The sequence below is a fragment of the Mustelus asterias genome, chromosome 1 (assembly GCF_964213995.1).
Source record: "Mustelus asterias chromosome 1, sMusAst1.hap1.1, whole genome shotgun sequence".
Classification (NCBI taxonomy): domain Eukaryota; kingdom Metazoa; phylum Chordata; class Chondrichthyes; order Carcharhiniformes; family Triakidae; genus Mustelus; species Mustelus asterias.
In genome coordinates this window covers 192,613,175-192,631,557 of record NC_135801.1, presented here as the reverse complement: position 1 = coordinate 192,631,557, position 18,383 = coordinate 192,613,175, and the positions used below count along the sequence as shown (strand labels likewise).

Sequence of the window (18,383 nt, the reverse complement as noted above, 5' to 3'; positions counted from 1 at the left end):
CCCAAGACTGCAAGAAACTACAAAATGTTGTGAATGTAGCCCAATCCATCACGCAAACCAGCCTCCCATCCATTGACTCTGTCTACACTTCCCACTGCCTCAGCAAAGCAGCCAGCATAATTAAGGACCCCACCCATTCTCTCCTCCACCTTCTTCCGTTGGGAAAAAGATACAAAAATCTGAGGTCACGTACCAACCGACTCAAGAACAGCTTCTTCCCTGCTGCCATCAGACTTTTGAATGGACCTATCTCACACTAAGTTGATCTTTCTCTACACCCTAGCTATGACTGTAACACTACATTCTGCACTCTCTCCTTTCCTTCTCTATGAACGGTATGCTTTGTCTGTATAGCGTGCAAGAAACAATACTTTTCACCATATACTAATACATGTGACAATAAATCAAATCAAAGTTGTCAGCTTGTGGCGGCAAACACAAGTGGGAGGGTCAGGGAGCGGGCAGAAGAGGGGGAGGGCACTCCAAAATGGCACTGATCAGGTCACGTGGGAATGTGTCAGACCCGGCATGAAACAACATTAAAACAAAACTCTGGGTGCTAAACGCAAATGCCAACTAGTTAACTGCGGAGTGACTTAAAACTGGCCAACTTAGAACAGAGACTTGCTAACAGTGCTGTTAGGTAGTAAGTTCCAGCATTTTATTGTCCATCCCTAGTTGCTTTGAATGGAGTGGCGTGCGGGACCAATCCAGAGGCAGTTGAGTCCATCGTGTTGGTGTGGGACTGGAGTCATTTCCAATAACAGATTTAACAACACCAGGTTAAAGCCCAACAGGTTTACTTGGTAGCAAATACCATTAGCTTTCGGAGCGCTGCTCCTTCGTCATTTCCAATGCCAGACCAGGTACAATTGGCCAAATTCCTTTCCCCATCGAATTGGTGAATCAGCAGAAATCCTTTATTTTTATTACAAAGTTATAAAAAATCTGAACTTAAATTGTCTACTGCTATGGTAAGATTTGAACTGACTATCTTACTAGAGGCATCTGGATTATTAGGCCAGTAACGCAATCGCAACAGTAAATTTAGCTGAGGGAATGGAATTCTCCTTTGCCTGGTCGCTAAGGGTTTTGCACAAACTGAATTTGGGGAAACTCAGTCTCTTTTGAATGTGTTGCCCACAGCAATTAAAAAATATATATATATATTTCATAGGATGTGGGCTAGAAATTGCTAACTAATTACCCTCGAGAAGGTGGTGGTGAGCTGCCTTGTTGGACAGCTGCAGTCCATGTGGTGTAGCTACATTCACAGGGACGGTATGAACAATATCCAGGATTTTGACCCAGTGACAGTGAAGGAATGGTGATATATTTCCTAGTCAGGATGGTGAGTGGCTTGAAGGGGAACCTTCAGGTGGTGGTGTTCCCGTGTATCTGCTGACCTTGCCCTTCCAGATGGTAACAGTTGTAGGTTTGGAAGGTGCTATCAAAGGAGCTTTGTAAGTTGCTGTAGTGCATCTTATAAATGGTACACACTGCTGCTACTGTGTGGCAATAGTGGAAGAGGGAGTGAATGTTTAAGATGGTGGATGGGGCATCAATCTAGTGGGCTGCTTTGTTGTTGAGCTTCTTGAGTGTTGTTGGAGCTGCATTCATCCAGGCAAGTGGAGACTTGCACTCTCTATGTGGTGGACAGACTTTGGGGAGTCAGGAGTTGAGTTACTCACTGCAGGGTTCCCAGCATCTGACCGCTCTTGTACTGGATTTTTATGGCCGGTCCAGTTCAGTTTCTGGTCAATGGTAACTCCCAGGATAGTGGGGGATTCAGTGATGGTAATGCCATTGAGTGTCAGGAGGAGATGGTTAGTTTCTCTTATTGGAAGTGGTCATTGCCTGGCGTATCAGCTACATGACATTTAAAAAATAAATAAGGCCGGCATGGACAAGTTGGACCGAAGGGCCTGTTTCCATGCTGTAAACCTCTATGACTCTGGCATTTTTGACACTTTACTTGGACTTATCAGCCCAGGTCTGAATGTTATTTTGTGAAGTATGACTTGGGAAATGCAATGGGTTGAACAGGGTCCAGCAGCTGTAGGAAGGAATAGTCTTTAATGAACCAGGTTGGCTTCCTTGTCTTCCATAGTCCCTCATGTTCTTGTACTGTGTTTTTTTGCAGAAACACTGGAAGAAGAATTGGTTTGTCTTGTACCCAGCTAGCCAGTATGGAATATCCCGGCTGGAATTCTACGACACCAAGGATGGGGCCAACGTGTCAGAGAAGCAGGCCACCAAAAAAATGGACAAAAAGATTATCCGGCTGTCTGACTGCATCAGCATCGCCCAATTACCGAGTGAGGTGTGCCCGAAGGAGACCATGTCTGCTTTCACCATTGAAACCCAAGAGAAACTGTACACCTTTGCCGCGGAAAAGCAGACCAGCGCAGAATGGGTTGAAAAGCTTTGCGAAACTGCATTCCCAGTGAGTCCGATGAATGTCAATGATAAGGAGATTTTACTAACAATCAAAATGATCCAATCAGGAAGGGGACTCGACGTGCCTGTACTGGCTGTATGGTCGAGCTATCCAATTAGCTACCAAGGCTCCAGTTTATTTCTCATCATGTATCTAGTCAATTCACTTTTGAATGTTACTGGCACGGTAGCACAGTGGTTAGCACTGCTGCCTCACAGCTCCGGGAACCTGGGTTCGATTCCCGGCTTGGGTCACTGTCTGTGTGGAGTCTGCATGTTCTCCCCGTGTCTGCGTGGGTTTCCTCCGGGTGCTCCGGTTTCCTGCCACAGCCCAATGATGTGCAGGTTAGGTGGATTCATGCTAAATTGTCCCTTAGTGCATCCCGGGATTAGCGGGGTAAATGTGCAGGGATGGGGTCTGGGTGGGATTGTTGTCAGTGCAGACTCGATGGGCCGAATGGCCTCTTTCTGCACTGTAGGGTTTCTATGATTTCTATGTTGTATCTGCTCCCAACACCCTTTCAGTCAGTGCATCCCAGAATGCAACATCTTGCTGATCCTATCTAGTGTTTAGTTGTCCCGTTGCTTCCAGTTCTTGTGTTAAAATTTGTATCCATTGGTTCCCAACCATCCTGCCACTGGAAAGAGGTTTCTCTTTTATTCATTTGAGAGAGGAAGGCTTTGCTGGCTAGGCCAGCATTCACTGCCAATCCCAATTGGCCTCACTTACTCTGTCCAAACAATTATTTTTTCTTCTGCGCATCTCCATGAAATCCCCTCTAAACCTTCTCTGTTCTCAGGAGAACAACCCCTTTTGGACGCTGCATAGCCCATTGCTTCCATGTAGGCGTGCCGACCCAGAGAATGCTGTTCCTTTTTCATGCTTTTTAAGTATCTGGGAAGACCCGACGCATGCTGTAGAACTGGAAATTGTAATAACACTTACATTGATGGGGGAGAGGCATATGTTCTCGTTTTATTCATTGTCAGGATGCGGGAATTTATCACTGTTCCCTGGTTGCTTTGAGAAGGTGATGATGGGCTGCTTTCTCAACACAACGGAGTCATTCACTGTGCCACTTCAGGGGGTTGTCAAGAGGCAACTGGTGTGGAGCTGTAGTTACATGTAGGCCAAGTGGGGTAAGAACATTGGATATAATCTCTCAATCCTGGGGAGGCAGTGGTGTAGCATATTGTTGCTGGATTTGTAATGCAGAGACTCTGGGTAATGTTCTGGGGACCCGGGGTTCACATCCCGCCACGGCAGATGGTGAAATTTGAATTCAATAAAAAAAAATCTGGAATTAAGAATCTAATGATGACCATGAAACCATTGTTGATTGTTGTAAAAGCCCATCCAATTCACTGATGCCCTTTAGGGATGAAAATCTGCCATCCTTACCTGGTCTGGCCTACATGTGACTCCAGAGCCACAGCAATGTGGTTGACTCTCAATTGCCCTCTGAAATGGCCCAGCAAATCATTCAGTTCAAAGGGCAATAGGGGATGAAGAACAAATGCTGGCCCAGCCAGCAACACCCATGTCCAATGAAAGAGTAGAAAAATTGAACGGCAGGTTTCACGTGAGGCCATCCTTGAACCAGCTGGGATTTTCAGGCAATTAAACAGCTTCAAGGTCATCATTACTAAGACCAGCTTTTCTTGTTCCAAGGTTTTAAAAAAAAAACTGAATGCAAATCTTGGTATTATAAAGTCATAGAGGTTTACAGCATGGAAACAGGCCCTTCAGCCCAACTTGTCCATGCCGCCCAGTTTTTACGACTAAGCTGATCCCAATTGCCTGCGTTTGGCCCATATCCATCTATACCCATCTTACCCATGTTACTGTCTAAATGCTTTTTGGAAGACAAAATTGTACCCGCCTCTACTACTACCTCTGGTAGCTCATTCCAGACACTCACCACCCTCTGTGTGAAAAAAGTTGCCCCTCTGGACCCTTTTGTATCTCTTCCCCTCTCACCGTAAACCTATGCCCTCTAGTTTTAGACTCCCCTACTTTGGGAAAAGATATTGACTAGCTGATCTGTGCCCCTCATTATTTTATTGACCTCTATAAGATCACCCCTCAGCCTCTTACGCTGCAGAGAAAAAAGTCCCAGTCTATCCAGCCCCTCCTTATAACTCAAGCCATCAATTCCCGGTAGCATCCCAGTAAATCTTTTCTGCACCCTTTCTGGTTTAATAATTTCCTTTCTATAATAGGGTGACCAGAATTGTACAGTATTCCAAGTGGTATTGTGGGATTTGAATTCCTATTCTTTGGATCATTAGTCCAGGGGATTACGAGGCCGGTAACATAACCACTACATCACCAAGGTACCTGCCGTCTTGGACCCCAGGATGCTTTTGGGTGTCCGTTTGAGAAGTTTGCGTTTGAACATTGTCTCAAAGAGCAAAGAAAGAATAACCAGGAACAGGCCCTTCGGCCCACCAAGTCTGTGCCGACTCTCTCACTCTCTTTCATTGCAGACTCCTGTTGCTGAGTCCTGTTGTGGAGCAAACTCCAAACCTCTGGAGATGGCGGAGAACAGTATCTACTATTCTCGATCAGAAGGTAAGTAGGGCAGATTGGCTGGCATTCCGCTGTAAAATATCGTATATCTTTCTTTCTCTCTGAGCTGCAGAAAGCTGTTGTAAATGTGGAACCCACCATGACATTGAGCACATTTCATTTCCAGCCACGTTCGAGATTGAGTATAGCCTTGGTGCATCTGAAATTTTTGATATTATAAATGACCTACCTATAAGCACAGAAGTTGACTCTCCCACCTGACAGTTTTGTATGTTGATGCTCCACATGCGATTAATTTTGCCTCTTCCTCTCTAGCTGCCCTTAGTTAGCTTCTCCTTGAATGCAGCTATTCTATTTGCCTCAACTATTCCAGGTGGAAGTGATTTCCTTCCCTAAAGAACGTTAGTAATCAGATGGGTTTCTACAACAATTGCCTGGTTATTGTTGCTTTTAATTCAGTAGTGGGATTCAAACCTGAGACCCCAGAACATTCCTCTGGGTGTCTGCATTACTCGTCCAGTGAGAATATCGCAAACTCCCACGTGAAGCAGCTGAAGATGGTTGGCCGTCGAGCAAGGTTTTATATTAATTCATTCATGGGACATGGACGTCACTGGCTGGCCAGCATTTATTGGCCATCCCTAATTGCCCTTGTTCAGAGGTCAGTTGAGAGTCAACTCTCAAGAGTGACTCTGGTGTCACACATGGGCCACACTGAGTAAGGACGGCAGATTTCCTTCCCTGAAGGGCATTAGTGAACCAAATGGGTTTTTCCACAATCGACAATGGTTTCATGGTCATCAGTAGATTCTTAATTCCAGATATTTTTTATTATTGAATTCAAATTCCACCATCTGCCGTGGTGAGATTTGAACCCAGGTCCCCAGAACATTAGCCGACTTTCTGGATTAAAAGTCGAGCGATAATACCACTTGGCCATCGCCTCCCCAGTTCTTTACATATTTAACGTAATATTTCTAGTTTTCATTGTGTTTGCTCTAGAAATGAACCCGTCTGTTGTTTACCTTTTTTATGCATTTGTTAACCTCCAGCGCTACTGTTACTGAATTAGGTATCTGCACCCTGAGATCCCCTGTTCCTCTATTCCATTACTTTGGGCGGCACAGTGGTTAGCATTGCTGTCTCACAGCACCAGGGACCCGGGTTCAATTCTGGCCTTGGGTCACTCACTGTCTGTCAGGATTCTCCCCGTGTCTGCGTGGGTTTCTTCCTGGTGCTCCGCTTTCCTCCCACAGTCCAAAGATGTGTAGGTTAGGTGGATTGGCCATGGTAAATGTGTGGGGTTACAGGGTTAGAATGGGCCTGGGTAAGATGCTCTTCGGAGAGTCGGTGCAGACTTGATGATCCCCATGGCCTCCTGTACTGTAGGGATTCTATGGAGGATGTGACCTCCTTATTTTTCCTGCACTGTCCTTTCCAAATTGTCCTTGAACTGAGCGCCTTGCTAGGCCACTTCAAAGGGCACGTTAACCAATTGGGGTTGGTCTGGAGATATGTGCAGGCTGTTTTGCCAGATTTCTTTACCTAAACGGCGTTAGTGAACCAGGTGGGATTTTACAATGATCATTTCGTGGTAACCATTACTGATACTAGCTTTCAATTCCAGATTTTTATTAATTGAATTTAAATTTCACCAGTTGCCGTTTAAATCCCTGTCCCCAGGGTATTAGCCTAGGCCTCTAGATTGCTATTCCAGTGACACCATCATCTTCCACCTTCCTCTGCTTCATCCTGTAACACTGGCGATAAAATAAAGCATCTTGCACAAGGAAGCCATGTGGTCTATAATGCTTGTGAAGACAACCTTCCAGTTAGTCCTGTTGCTCTGCTCTTTAACCATAGTCCTGCAAATATGTCTGTTGTAATATCAAACCATCATGTTGCTTAACTGTAAGGTGCTCGACTGAACACTCGTTCCAGCTTTAAGAAAATATTTGTCTTATAAAGTGAAAAGAACGAGACAAATGTATGTTTTTTAAAATGGAAACCCACAAGAAACCAGATCCAGGCTTTGGAAATTAAAATAAATCCCTGATTCCCAGAAGGTAGGTGATATTGGGAAAGTGGACATTTATTATCCGTCACTAGTTACTCTGAGATTAAGTATTTTTATTTCCTCCTCCTCTCTCTCTCCTTCCTCCCATCTCTCTCTCTCTCCTTCCTCCCATCTCTCTCTCTCTCTCTCCTTCCTCCCACCTCTCTCTCTCTCTCCTTCCTCCCACCTCTCTCTCCTTCCTCCCACCTCTCTCTCTCTCCTTCCTCCCACCTCTCTCTCTCTCCTTCCTCCCATCTCTCTCTCTCTCTCCTTCCTCCCATCTCTCTCTCTCCTTCCTCCCATCTCTCTCTCTCCTTCCTCCCATCTCTCTCTCTCCTTCCTCCCATCTCTCTCTCTCTCTCCTTCCTCCCATCTCTCTCTCTCTCCTTTCTCCCATCTCCCTCTCTCTCTCTCCTTCCTCCCATTTCTTCTCTCTCTCTTTCCTCCCATCTCTCTCTCTCTCCTTCCTCCCATCTCTCTCTCTCTCTCTCCTTCCTCCCATCTCTCTCTCTCTCTCTCTCCTTCCTCCCATCTCCCTCTCTCTCTCTTTCTCTCTCTCCTTCCTCCCATCTCTCTCTCTCTCTCCTTCCTCCCATCTCTCTCTCTCTCCTTCCTCCCATCTCTCTCTCTCTCACACTCGCTCTCCTTCTTGCTGACTTCCTGACTCAATCGTGTGATTGAATAGCTATGCTTTCCATTCACAGTAAACGAGTTCTGGGTGAATGTGCAGAAGACAGAAGCAGCAGAGAGGTGCAACCTCCACGGGACGTACACTCTTAAAGCGGACAAGGAAAACCTTCTCCTGAAAGATGCCAAAACCAATCAAGTTCTGTTCAACTGGCCATACAAACTTCTGCGGCGATACGGCCGGGACAAGGTAAACTTGGTTATGGTTAACATTGTCCAGTCAGTGTATTTTGCACATTTGTTGTGTGCTGTGAAGCCATGTAAAGAATCTCATCACCGTGGCCCTGTTAGTAAGATCATTCTGTGTCAATTTGCACAGATTTTAATTGCTCAACTATTGGCAGACATGACTTGGGCCCTACGCTCTCAAATTCCTCCCCTAAACCTGTCAGCCTCTCTGTCTCGTTCTTCTCCATTAATAGATAACATGAAGAAATAACAGGAGTAGACCATTGGGCCCCTCGAACCTGCCCCGCCATTCAATCTGATCATGGCTCATCTCAGTGGCACCTTTTTCACCAGCTCCCCATCTGCTGATTCCCTGAAAGATCAATAATCTTGCCTATCTCTGTCTTGAACATATCCAATGATGGAGCATCCACACCCTCTGGGTAGAGATTCACAGCCCTCTGAGTGAAGACACTTGCTCGCAGTCTCTACCGATCCAGAATCTTGTGTTTCAATGAAGTCACCTCTGCTAGAGGGTAGAAACCCAATTTAAGAACAAAGAAGAAGAAAAGTACAGGGTAGGAACAGGCCCTTCGGCCCTCCAAGCCTGTGCCGATCATGATGCCCTAACCAAACTTTTAAAAAAACCCTTCTGCCCTTACTCATCAGACCATAAGACATAGGAGCAGAATTAGGCCACTCGGCCCATCGAGTCTGCTCCGCCATTCAATCATGGCTGATATTTTTCTCATCCCCATTCTCCTGCCTTTTCCCCATAACCCCTGATCCCCTTATTAATCAAGAACCTATCTATCTCTGTCTTAAAGACACTCAGTGACCTGACCTCCACAGCCTTCTGCGGCAAAGAGTTCCACAGATTCACCACTCTCTGGCTGAAGAAATTCCTCCACATCTCGGTCCATATCCCTCTATTTCCTCCATATTCATGTGCCCAACGAGGTTCTAATTTCTTTCTACCTGCTGCCCCCTCCCCCCACCCAACCCACCCCCTCCTTTCCCACTCCCCCAGGCCCTCTTGCCAATTCTATTAAATCTGTGTTCTTTTGGTTATCAACTTCAACAATTGTCAAAGACATTAAGCAAATTCTGAGGCATTTAACTTGCAAATGTTGGCAGCTGGCTCACAAGAAAATGCAGCTGCTTGGGTCTAATCTTTAAATCACTTCAAATTATTTTGTTGGAAACTGTTTAAAATACCGCAGGGAAAGCATACTTCACTCTTCACACCACTGGTTATCAACAAGCGACTTGAAAAGCCTTTTGGTGCATCCTAAATATAATTTCACTGCGGTCACAAAGTCGAAAGCAACAGATAACCTCCTGCTCTTGATATCTCCTTCCAACTGCAACGTTGCACATTTGTCTTCCGTTCCTCGGTGCACGGCAACATGATCTTTGACACCGTGCGTCACCTGCCACGCTTATTTTTCCAGCCCAAGGTATTAAGCTTTATTAAAGATTGCCGCACAGAGGAAGTGGCTCACCAGAGGAAATCCAGCTCAGACATTCTTGACGCAGGCCCCACGTTTGTCTTGTTCAGTGCGGAACATTGACGGAGAGGCCCAACTGCATTGCAGAATGAAGCCTGACTCCCATTTTCCCCTCTGCTCCGTTTTTGCTTTTTGTTGGGCAGCAACTTTAACCCAACTCCCTACCCTGCACGAGCCACCTCCCTGCTTCACTTAACCCCATTCCGTGTACGGTTCTGTCTCCTCCAGCAGGCATCTATCTGGCTTTGCCTTCAATGTTGTTCTCCACAACTGCTGCTTGTGGTAGCGAGTTCCACGGAAGATGTTTCTTCTTGTTTCCTGACTAGGCACGGCGGCGCAGTGGTTAGCGCTGCTGCCTCATCGCGCCAGGGACCCGGGTTCGATTCCCGGCTTGGGTCACTGTCCGTGTGGAGTTTGCACATTCTCCCCGTGTCTGCGTGGGTTTCTTCCGGGTGCTCCGGTTTCCTCCCACAGTCCAAAGATGTGCGGGTTAGGTGGATTGGCCATGCTAAATTGCCCCTTAGTCCCCCTGACACTATCTAGGGTAAATGCATGGGGTTATGGGGAGAGGGCCTGGGTGGGACTGTGGTCGGTGCAGACTCGATGGGCCTCCTTCTGCACTGTAGGATTCTGTGATTCTGTAGAATTATTCATGACCAACCTATTGTTTATTGCCCCTGGATTTAAGTTTATTTATTAGTGTCACAAGTAGGCTTACATTCAATGAAGTTACTGTGAAAATCCCCTAGTCGCCACACTCTGGCGCCTCTCCGGGTGCACTGAGGGAGAATTTAGCATGGCCAATGCACCCTAACCAGCATGTCTTTCGGACTGTGGGAGGAAACCAGAGCACCTGGAGGAAACCCATGCAGACATGGGGAGAAGGTGCAGACTCTGCACAGACAGTGACCCAAGCCGGGAATCGAACCCGGGTCCCTGGTGCTGTGAGGCAGCAGTGCTAACCACTGTGCTGCCCCTCCCTTCCAATTAGCAACATTATCTCTACATCTAACCTTGCCCACTTAAAGGGACTTTATCATTTTTCATCTTCTGTTTGTAATGGCAGAGTGCGATGTGTTATGTTTGTGTGGTACGGATGTATGTTAGATCTGCACAAATGTATGAATGATGTGGAGATGCCGGCGTTGGACTGGGGTAAGCACAGTAAGAAGTCTCACAACACCAGGTTAAAGTCCAACAGGTTTATTTGGTAGCAAATACCATAAGCTTTCGGAGCGCTGCTCCTTCGTCAGATGGAGTGGTCTCTGTTCTCCAACAGTGCACAGACACAGAAATCAAGTTACAGAATACTAACCTCCAACCACATTGTCTGTACCTTTTTAAGACCTGGCTGGCTGTAGAGATTTGCATTCTAATTAGTATTCTGTAACTTGATTTCTGTGTCTGTGCACTGTTGGAGAACAGAGACCACTCCATCTGACGAAGGAGCAGCAAGCTCCGAAAGCTTATGGTATTTGCTACCAAATAAACCTGTTGGACTTTAACCTGGTGTTGTGAGACTTCTTACAAATGTATGAATGCAGGTATACATAAAATATTCACTGTTTTTAAACTAATGACTGTATGATTGTACTGGAGGTGAAGGCAAAATTTTCCCTTTTTGAGTGGATAATAAAGTTCTATATTCTGTCCTCTAACATAGATGTTTTTCAGGGGAAGTTAGATAAGCAAATAAGGGCAAAGTGATGGGAGGACATGCAGGCTGCATGAAGAGAGGTGGGAGGAGGCTTATGTACAGGGTCGATACACCGATATACCATGGATTAATTATAATTCTGCGCTGTAGACTTGATTGAAACTTGAGACATGATGTTTTTGTGCTTGTACATGAAGAACAAAGAAAAGTACAGCACAGGAACAGGCCCTTCAGCCCTCCAAGCCTGTGCTGATCATGATGCCCTGACTAAAAAGAAACCTTCTGTCCTTACTCGGTCCGTATCCCTCTATTCCCTCCCTATTCCTGTACCCATCCAAATGCCTCTTAAATTTAGCTCATGTGCCTGCTTCCACCACTCCTCTGGTAGCGTGTTCCAGGCACCCACCACTTTCTGCATGAAAAACATCCCTTGCACATCTCCCTTAAACTCTCCCCCTCTCACCTTGAACCTGTGCCCCCTTGTAATTGACACTTCCACCCTGGGAAAAAGCCTCTGACTATCCACCCTGTCTGTGCCTCTCATAATTTTGTAGACCTCTATCAGGTCTCCCCTCAGCCTCCGTCTTTCCAGTGTAGCGTAGTGACTGAGATTCTGTACGAATGAGATGTTATAGAATCCTACAGTGCAGAAGGAGGCCATTCGGCCCATCGAGTCTGCACCGACCACAATCCCACCCAGGCCCTATCCCCATAATCCCATGCATTTACCCTAGCTAGTCCTCCTGACACTTAACGGGCAATTTAGCATGGCCAATCCACCTAACCCGCACATCTTTGGATTGTGGGAAGAAACCGGAGGAAACCCACGCAGACACGGGGAGAATATCCTAACTCCACACAGAGACCCAAGTCGGGAATCGAACCCTGGTCCCTGGTGCTGTGAGGTAGCAGTGCTAAACCACTGTGAGCTTAGTTTTCTCAACTGTATTTCCTCAAATTGACTTTCCAGTTTGACCCGCGTTTTGTGGGTGTGATGCCAGTGAAGCTGTCCGTTTGTCATCATTACAACTGCAAAAGTGACAGCAGCTTCAGAGCCCACATTTATACAACTGAATGCAGAAATCCAGAAGTTGCTATCAGTGACTCTCTGAAGTCGTCGTGTATACTTGTGTATTTGTGACTGGGCTGCTTGTTGACAGTATGTTTACTGAGTAATTGAAATCCACGGCCTCCTCTTGTAGTGAATGTCATATCCAAGGAGAAAGTGTAAAAGCAGCCAACACGTTGCTGCACACTACAAACCCGGAATGACTTGCATGAATCTCCCAACACCTCCAGGGCATCGTAGTCTCAGCTACAGCTAAGTGAGTAACACTTTTGCCAATGTGTCGGAAGGTTACTCAACACGGAAATCGAGGCTCACACTCCAGTGCAGTACTGCAGGCGTGCTGCATTGTCAGCTACAAGCTATCAGATGAGTTGTCAAACGGAGTTCCCACCAGCCTCCTCAGTTACATGTAAAAGATGCTGTGGGCGGCACGGTGGCACAGTGGTTAGCACTGCTGCCTCACAGCTCCAGGGACCTGGGTTCGATTCCCGTCTTGAGTCACTGTCTGTGTGGAGTTTGCACGTTCTCCCTGTGTCTGCGTGGGTTTCCTCCAGGTGCTCTGGTTTCCTCCCACAGTCCAAAGATATGTGGGTTAAAGTGAAGTTTATTTATTAGTCACAAGTAGGCTTACATAAACATTGCAATGAATTACATTGCAATGCAATGCTAAATTGCTCCTTAGTGTCCTGGGATGCAAAGGTTAGAGGGATTAGCAGGGTAAATATGTTGGGTTGCAAGGATAGGGCCTGGGTGGGATTGTGGTCGGTGCAGACTCGATGGGCCGAATGGCCGCCTTCTGCACTGTAGGGATATTATGATTCTATTCTATGACAGTGCTTAAAATAAAGAACAGGAGAGATTTGCCCAGCATCCTAGCCAGTCCCTCAATCAACGTCATTAGAAAGTATTGTCTCGTTGCTATCATTTGGATAGTGTGGGTCTTGCTATGCACAGATTTGCTGCCGGTTTCCAACACAGGTGACTGTAAGGCCTTTGGACGTCTCGGGGTTGGGAAAGATGCTACAGAAGTGCGAGTTTTTATTCTTCTTTCCGTTCTGAACTTTGATGTGATTTCTCTGTTCTTGCAGAAGCTTTGAATGCCACCTTTCATGCCAATCTTCCTTTTGCTCACACAGGTCATGTTTTCGTTCGAGGCTGGGCGCAGGTGTGAATCTGGTCCGGGGAACTTCACTTTTGAGACAAAGCATGGTAATGATATCTTCCTGTTGGTGGAAAGCAGCATCCTGGAGCAGAAGGCCCAGGCTGAGAGCAGCCGTCACAGCTTTCCCCCATCAGAGGCTGGTGACAACCCAGCCTTGTTGGAGTGGACCGCTGAATGTTCATCTGCCGATACAACACCCCCTAGCACGGTGGAGGCATCAGTGAACAGCAGTAACGGCGGGGCGATGGGCAGCACTGTCAACAAATCTGGCGCATCCGAAGGGCCAACGGCTGCCAAGAAGGAGCAAACCCTGCTACGCGCCTCGGAGGAGAAAGACTTGTCCAAACTCCTCAAAACCCGCAGCCTGCCAGATCCCCCCGCCTCGGGGCCACCCACACCGCCAAGGTCTCCCAAGCTGCCCATATTAAACGCAGATCCCGCCTCCATCTACTCCGATCCCGTTGATGCCCTCGCCTTCGGCAGGTGCAATTCAGAGTGCCTGTACTCCGACCCTGTCGACAGTGTCCCCAAGGGCTTTCAGCCCAAAGCCCTGAGTGCCCAAGAACAAGCGCGCAAGGGTTTAAGGGACAGGAAGGCCCCAGGGCAGAAGGCGGAACCTCTGTACGCGGACATTTACGAGCGGGTGAACTATGAGTTTTCTCGGGTGTCTGTCATTTCTCAGACAGAAGATCATATTTATGATGAGCCGGAGGGAAGGGCATTCCACCAGTCCCCTGAGGGCAGAGCTCCCCACCCCCTGCCCATGCCTTCTGCCATCTACGATGAAGCCCAAGCGGGAGATCGCGGCGCTTGGAAACAAAAGGGTTTGGATTGCGTGGTGGGGCACGAGATCCCGTACGACCCCAACAAGGACGAGTACTCGATGCCAGCTCCCTCGAGGGGTGGCGACGCACCAGCTACCAAACCAAAGAAGCCCAAGCCCTTGCCGGCACCAAAACCAGCCAGCAGGCCCTTGGGAAAAGACAAGCGGCTGGACTGCAAGGAGATTGGGAAGGAGCTGAACAACTCCACGTCGGAAAGGCCAGCACTCAAAGGTAATTTCAACAGCTCAAATAACTGCATTTACAGTAAGGTTGTGAAGACCAGAAAAGTAGCGAAGGAAGCATCGGTCGATGGCTTCAGCATTAACCAGGAATCTATCTACGAAGATCTTGGGAACCTTTGATGGGCTCTTCAGACGAGATGTGGTTCTTCATCCACTGGTGTTTTTTTTCCCAACGAGCTGTCGTGCTGTCTTCAGCAGAGACAGAATATTATTACCTCATCTTATGAACGACAAACGTTAAATGCTCATTGTTCTTGGTATTCCCTTGTGTTCAGCTAAGCTGTGAAATGGAGATACAATGGCTGCAGTTTGAGAAAACGTTATGAAGGAACCAGGTACCAAAATCGACAAATGTGTTTTTCTTTTTATTGTAAGTGTGGAAATAGCCCTGATTTGATTTTTTTTTTGACATGTTCCAGCTCAGTTCCTCTCTGGCCAGCAGTGCTACTCGTGCCAGGGAATGAGCGATCCACACTTTTTTTTTTAACCACCCATTCGGCCCTCCCTACCTGCTTTTGCAACTTCACGGAACGGGTCTTTCTGCTTCTGGGAACCTCCTGTGTTGAAACTTGAAGCCGCCCCGGATTACACCGCTCCACCTGCCTTGTGGTGCGGTCAAGGAGGGACAAGTTGTCAAGGACAAGTTGAGGGGGGGGTGTGGGTTAGGGAGAGGAAGGCAAGTGGGGAACCCTCTGGCAGAAGACGGATGAGGGGACTATGCCACAGAAATGGATGATGTGGCCAAGTGGGACGGTGCGCAGATGGTGATGCTGATTCTGGCTGGAACGCTTTAACTGCAAAGTGAGAGCAGAGAGGTCACCAAAATGTGCTGGGGATGTTTAAATTTGTTGATCAAAACTATTAACTCTTTGACAGACTTGTTTTGAGACTTTTTTTTAACACTGTGTAGAGTTTTTTTTTCCTATTTGTAAGATTATTTTGTATTCCAGAGTCCTGTTTTGTTTTCTGTTGTTATAATAATCTATTGCGAGCGCTGTACTATAAAAATGTATGGATACCTTTTACTCTGCTTATTCTGTGTCTTTTTTTTTGTGACGCTGCTTCACTGAGTCACTGCTCACAGATGTAAATCAGCACTTTTGTATTTTGGAGTATAAACGTGATGTGGCAGAATGAAGGTTCAGTTCACATACAAAAAAATACGTTCCTCTTCCTCTTGCACTGTTCGCTCCTTATCTAAGCAGTTCCAGGTAGGACATTAGAGTGTGGGCCACATATCAATATCCTGATCACTCACTTGTGTTGAAAGCCTTTTCCTCCTGTTGCCTTTGGCTCTTTTGCTGTTTACCTTAAGTCGGTGTCCTCTGGTTCTTAACTCTTCAGCCAATGGAAACAGCTTCTGTCCATCCACTCTGTCTGGACCCCTCGTGATTTTGAATGCCTCTGTCAAATGCTTCTCAACCCTCTTTCCTGTCTAGGAGAAGAACCGCAGCTAATTAGGTCAGGTGCATTGACTCAAACAGACGTCGGATTGTGGCGACTAGGGGAATTTCGCAGTAACTTCATTGCAATGTTGATGTAAGCCTTACTTGTGATAATAAATAAACTTATTTAACTTAATTCCTGCTGAGACGAGGATCAATTTCCATTATCTCCACAGGAGGTGGTAATTCATGTTTGCAAGGCTTCTTCCTTTCCAATATTTGTCTGAGACAAAGGGTATGATGTTTTATTTTCTCTCTCTGTTTCACCCACACCAGAGCAATTCAGTCAGTGGCTGAATTTACATTCTCAGGATTTACAATCCAAGGGTGGTTGAGGATGTGTGTCCAGTTTTAAAAACATGCATCTTATTTAAAAGTTCAATATGTCCATATGTAATTCAGGGTTTTTTTTTCCATCATCATGACCACATTCACCTTAAAATGGACACAATACTCCTCCAATTGAAGCTGAAGCAGTGTTTTATAAAGGTTCATCATAACGTCTTTGCTTTTGTACTCTATGCCCCTGTTTATAAAGTCCTTCAATCCCCATCGCCCCAAGAGCTATATCTAACTCCTTCTTGAAAACATTCAATGTTTTGGTCTCAACTACATTCTATGGTAGCGAATTTCACATATTCACCACTCTCTGGGTAAAGAAATTTCTCCTCACCTCAGTCTAAGGATATAGGGTAGATGTTTTAGGATAGTGACCCTGGTTCGTGACGCCCCTATCATTGGGAACATCCTTCTTGCATCTACCCTGTCTAGTCCTGTTAGAATTTTAAAGGTTTGTATAAGATCCCCCCTCATTCTTCTGAACTCCAGTGAATATAATCCTAACCGACTCGATCTCTCATTAGTCAGTCCCACTATCCCAGGAATCAGCCTGGTAAATCTTCTCTGCACTCCCTCAAGATCAAGAACAGCCTTCCTCGGATAAGGAAACCAAAACTGCACACACTATTCCAGGGCTTCACCAAGGCCCTGCATAATTACATGAAGACATCCCTGCTGTACTCTAATCCTCTCGATATTAAGGCCAACATAGTGTTTGCTTTTTTTTCTGCCTGCTGCACCTGCATGCTTACCTTCAGTGACTGGTGTACTAGGACACCCAGGTCTTGTTGCACACTCCCCTCTCCCAATTTATGGCCATTCAGATAGTAATCTGCCTTCCCGTTTTTGCTACCAAATTGGATAACCTCACATTTATCCATATTATACTGCATCTGCCAATCATTTGCCCACACACTCAACTTGTCCAAATCACACTGTAGGATCTCTGCCTCCTTCTCACACCTCATCCTCCCACTCAACTTTGTGTCATTTGCAAATTTGGAGATATTACATTTAGTTCCCTTATCTAACTCATTAGTGGGCGTGTCACAGTGGTTAGCACTGCTGCCTCTCAGCACCAGGGACGCGGGTTCAATTCCCGGCTTGGGTCACTGTCTGTGTGGAGTTTGCACGTTCTCCCGTGTTTGGGTGGGTTTCCTCCAGGTGCTCCGGTTTCCTCCCACAGTCCAAAAGATGTGCTGGGTAGGTGCATTGGCCACGCTAAATTCTCCCTCGGTGTACTCGAAAAGGCACCAGAGTGTGGCGACGAGAGGATTTTCACAGTAACTTCATTGCAGTGTGAATGTAAGCCTACTTGTGACACTAATAAATAAACTTCAAACTTTAGTAAACATTGTGCATAGCTGGGGTCCCAGCACTGATTCCTGAGGCATCCCACTAGTCACTGCCTGCCACTACTTGGAGAAAATACCCGTTTATTCCTACTCTTTGTTTCCTGTCTGCCAACCAGTTTTCTATCCATCACAATACACTCCCCCCAATCCCATGCACTTTAATTTTACACACTAATCTCTTATGTGGGACTCTGTCAAAAGCCTTCTAGAAGTCCAAATAAACCACATCCACTGGTTCCCCCTCGTCAACTCTACTAGTTACATCCTCGAAGAATTCCAGTTGATTTTTCAAGCATGATTTCCCTTCCGTAAATCCATGCTGACTCTGTCTGATTGATTGTACCACTTTTTTCAAGTGTTTTGCTTTAAATCTTTGATAACGGACTCTAAAATTTTCCCCACTATTTATGTCAGGCTTACTGGTCTCTTGTTCTGGGTTTTCTCTCTACCTCCCCTTTTAAATTGGAGGGTAGTTAATGTAACCCCACTATCTGTAGAATCTTGGAAGATGACTTACCAATGTATCCACCATTTCTCGGGTCACTTCGTTAAGTACTCTGGGATGTAGATTATCAGAGCCTGGGGATTTGTCGGCCTTCAATCCCATCATCTTCCCCAACACCATTTCCTACTAATACTGATTTCCTTCAGTTCCTTCCTCTCTCACTAAACGCTGTGACTCCCCAACATTTCTGGTATATTATTTGTGTCCTCCTTTGTGAAGACAAAACCAAAGTATGTTTTCAATTGGTCAGCCATTTCTTTGTTTCCTATTATAAACTCTCCTGTTTCTGACAGTGAGGGACCTACATTTGTCTTCAATCTTTTTCTCCTCGCCTACCTGACTTTTACAGTCAGTTTTTATGTTCCCCTGCTAGCTTACTCTCGTACTCTAC

General features: G+C 46.2%; 1 protein-coding gene across 1 annotated transcript; it reads left to right on the top strand.

Moving 5' to 3' along the window:
* Positions 1 to 854: 854 nt before the first annotated feature.
* dok1b (docking protein 1b) lies at positions 855 to 15,372 on the top strand. Its single transcript, XM_078199915.1, has 5 exons — positions 855 to 866; positions 2,144 to 2,446; positions 4,930 to 5,014; positions 7,733 to 7,905; positions 13,257 to 15,372. The coding sequence occupies exons 1-5, from the start codon at positions 855 to 857 to the stop codon at positions 14,466 to 14,468; spliced, it is 1,785 nt and encodes a 594-aa protein (XP_078056041.1). The 3' UTR covers positions 14,469 to 15,372.
* Positions 15,373 to 18,383: the final 3,011 nt, after the last annotated feature.

Excerpts from the sequence above, each read along its gene's own strand:
- dok1b (XM_078199915.1), top strand. Across the intron at positions 5,015-7,732 it reads CTACTATTCTCGATCAGAAG|TAAACGAGTTCTGGGTGAAT; the intron begins GTAAGTAGGGCA and ends TTCCATTCACAG. Across the intron at positions 7,906-13,256 it reads GGCGATACGGCCGGGACAAG|GTCATGTTTTCGTTCGAGGC; the intron begins GTAAACTTGGTT and ends TTGCTCACACAG.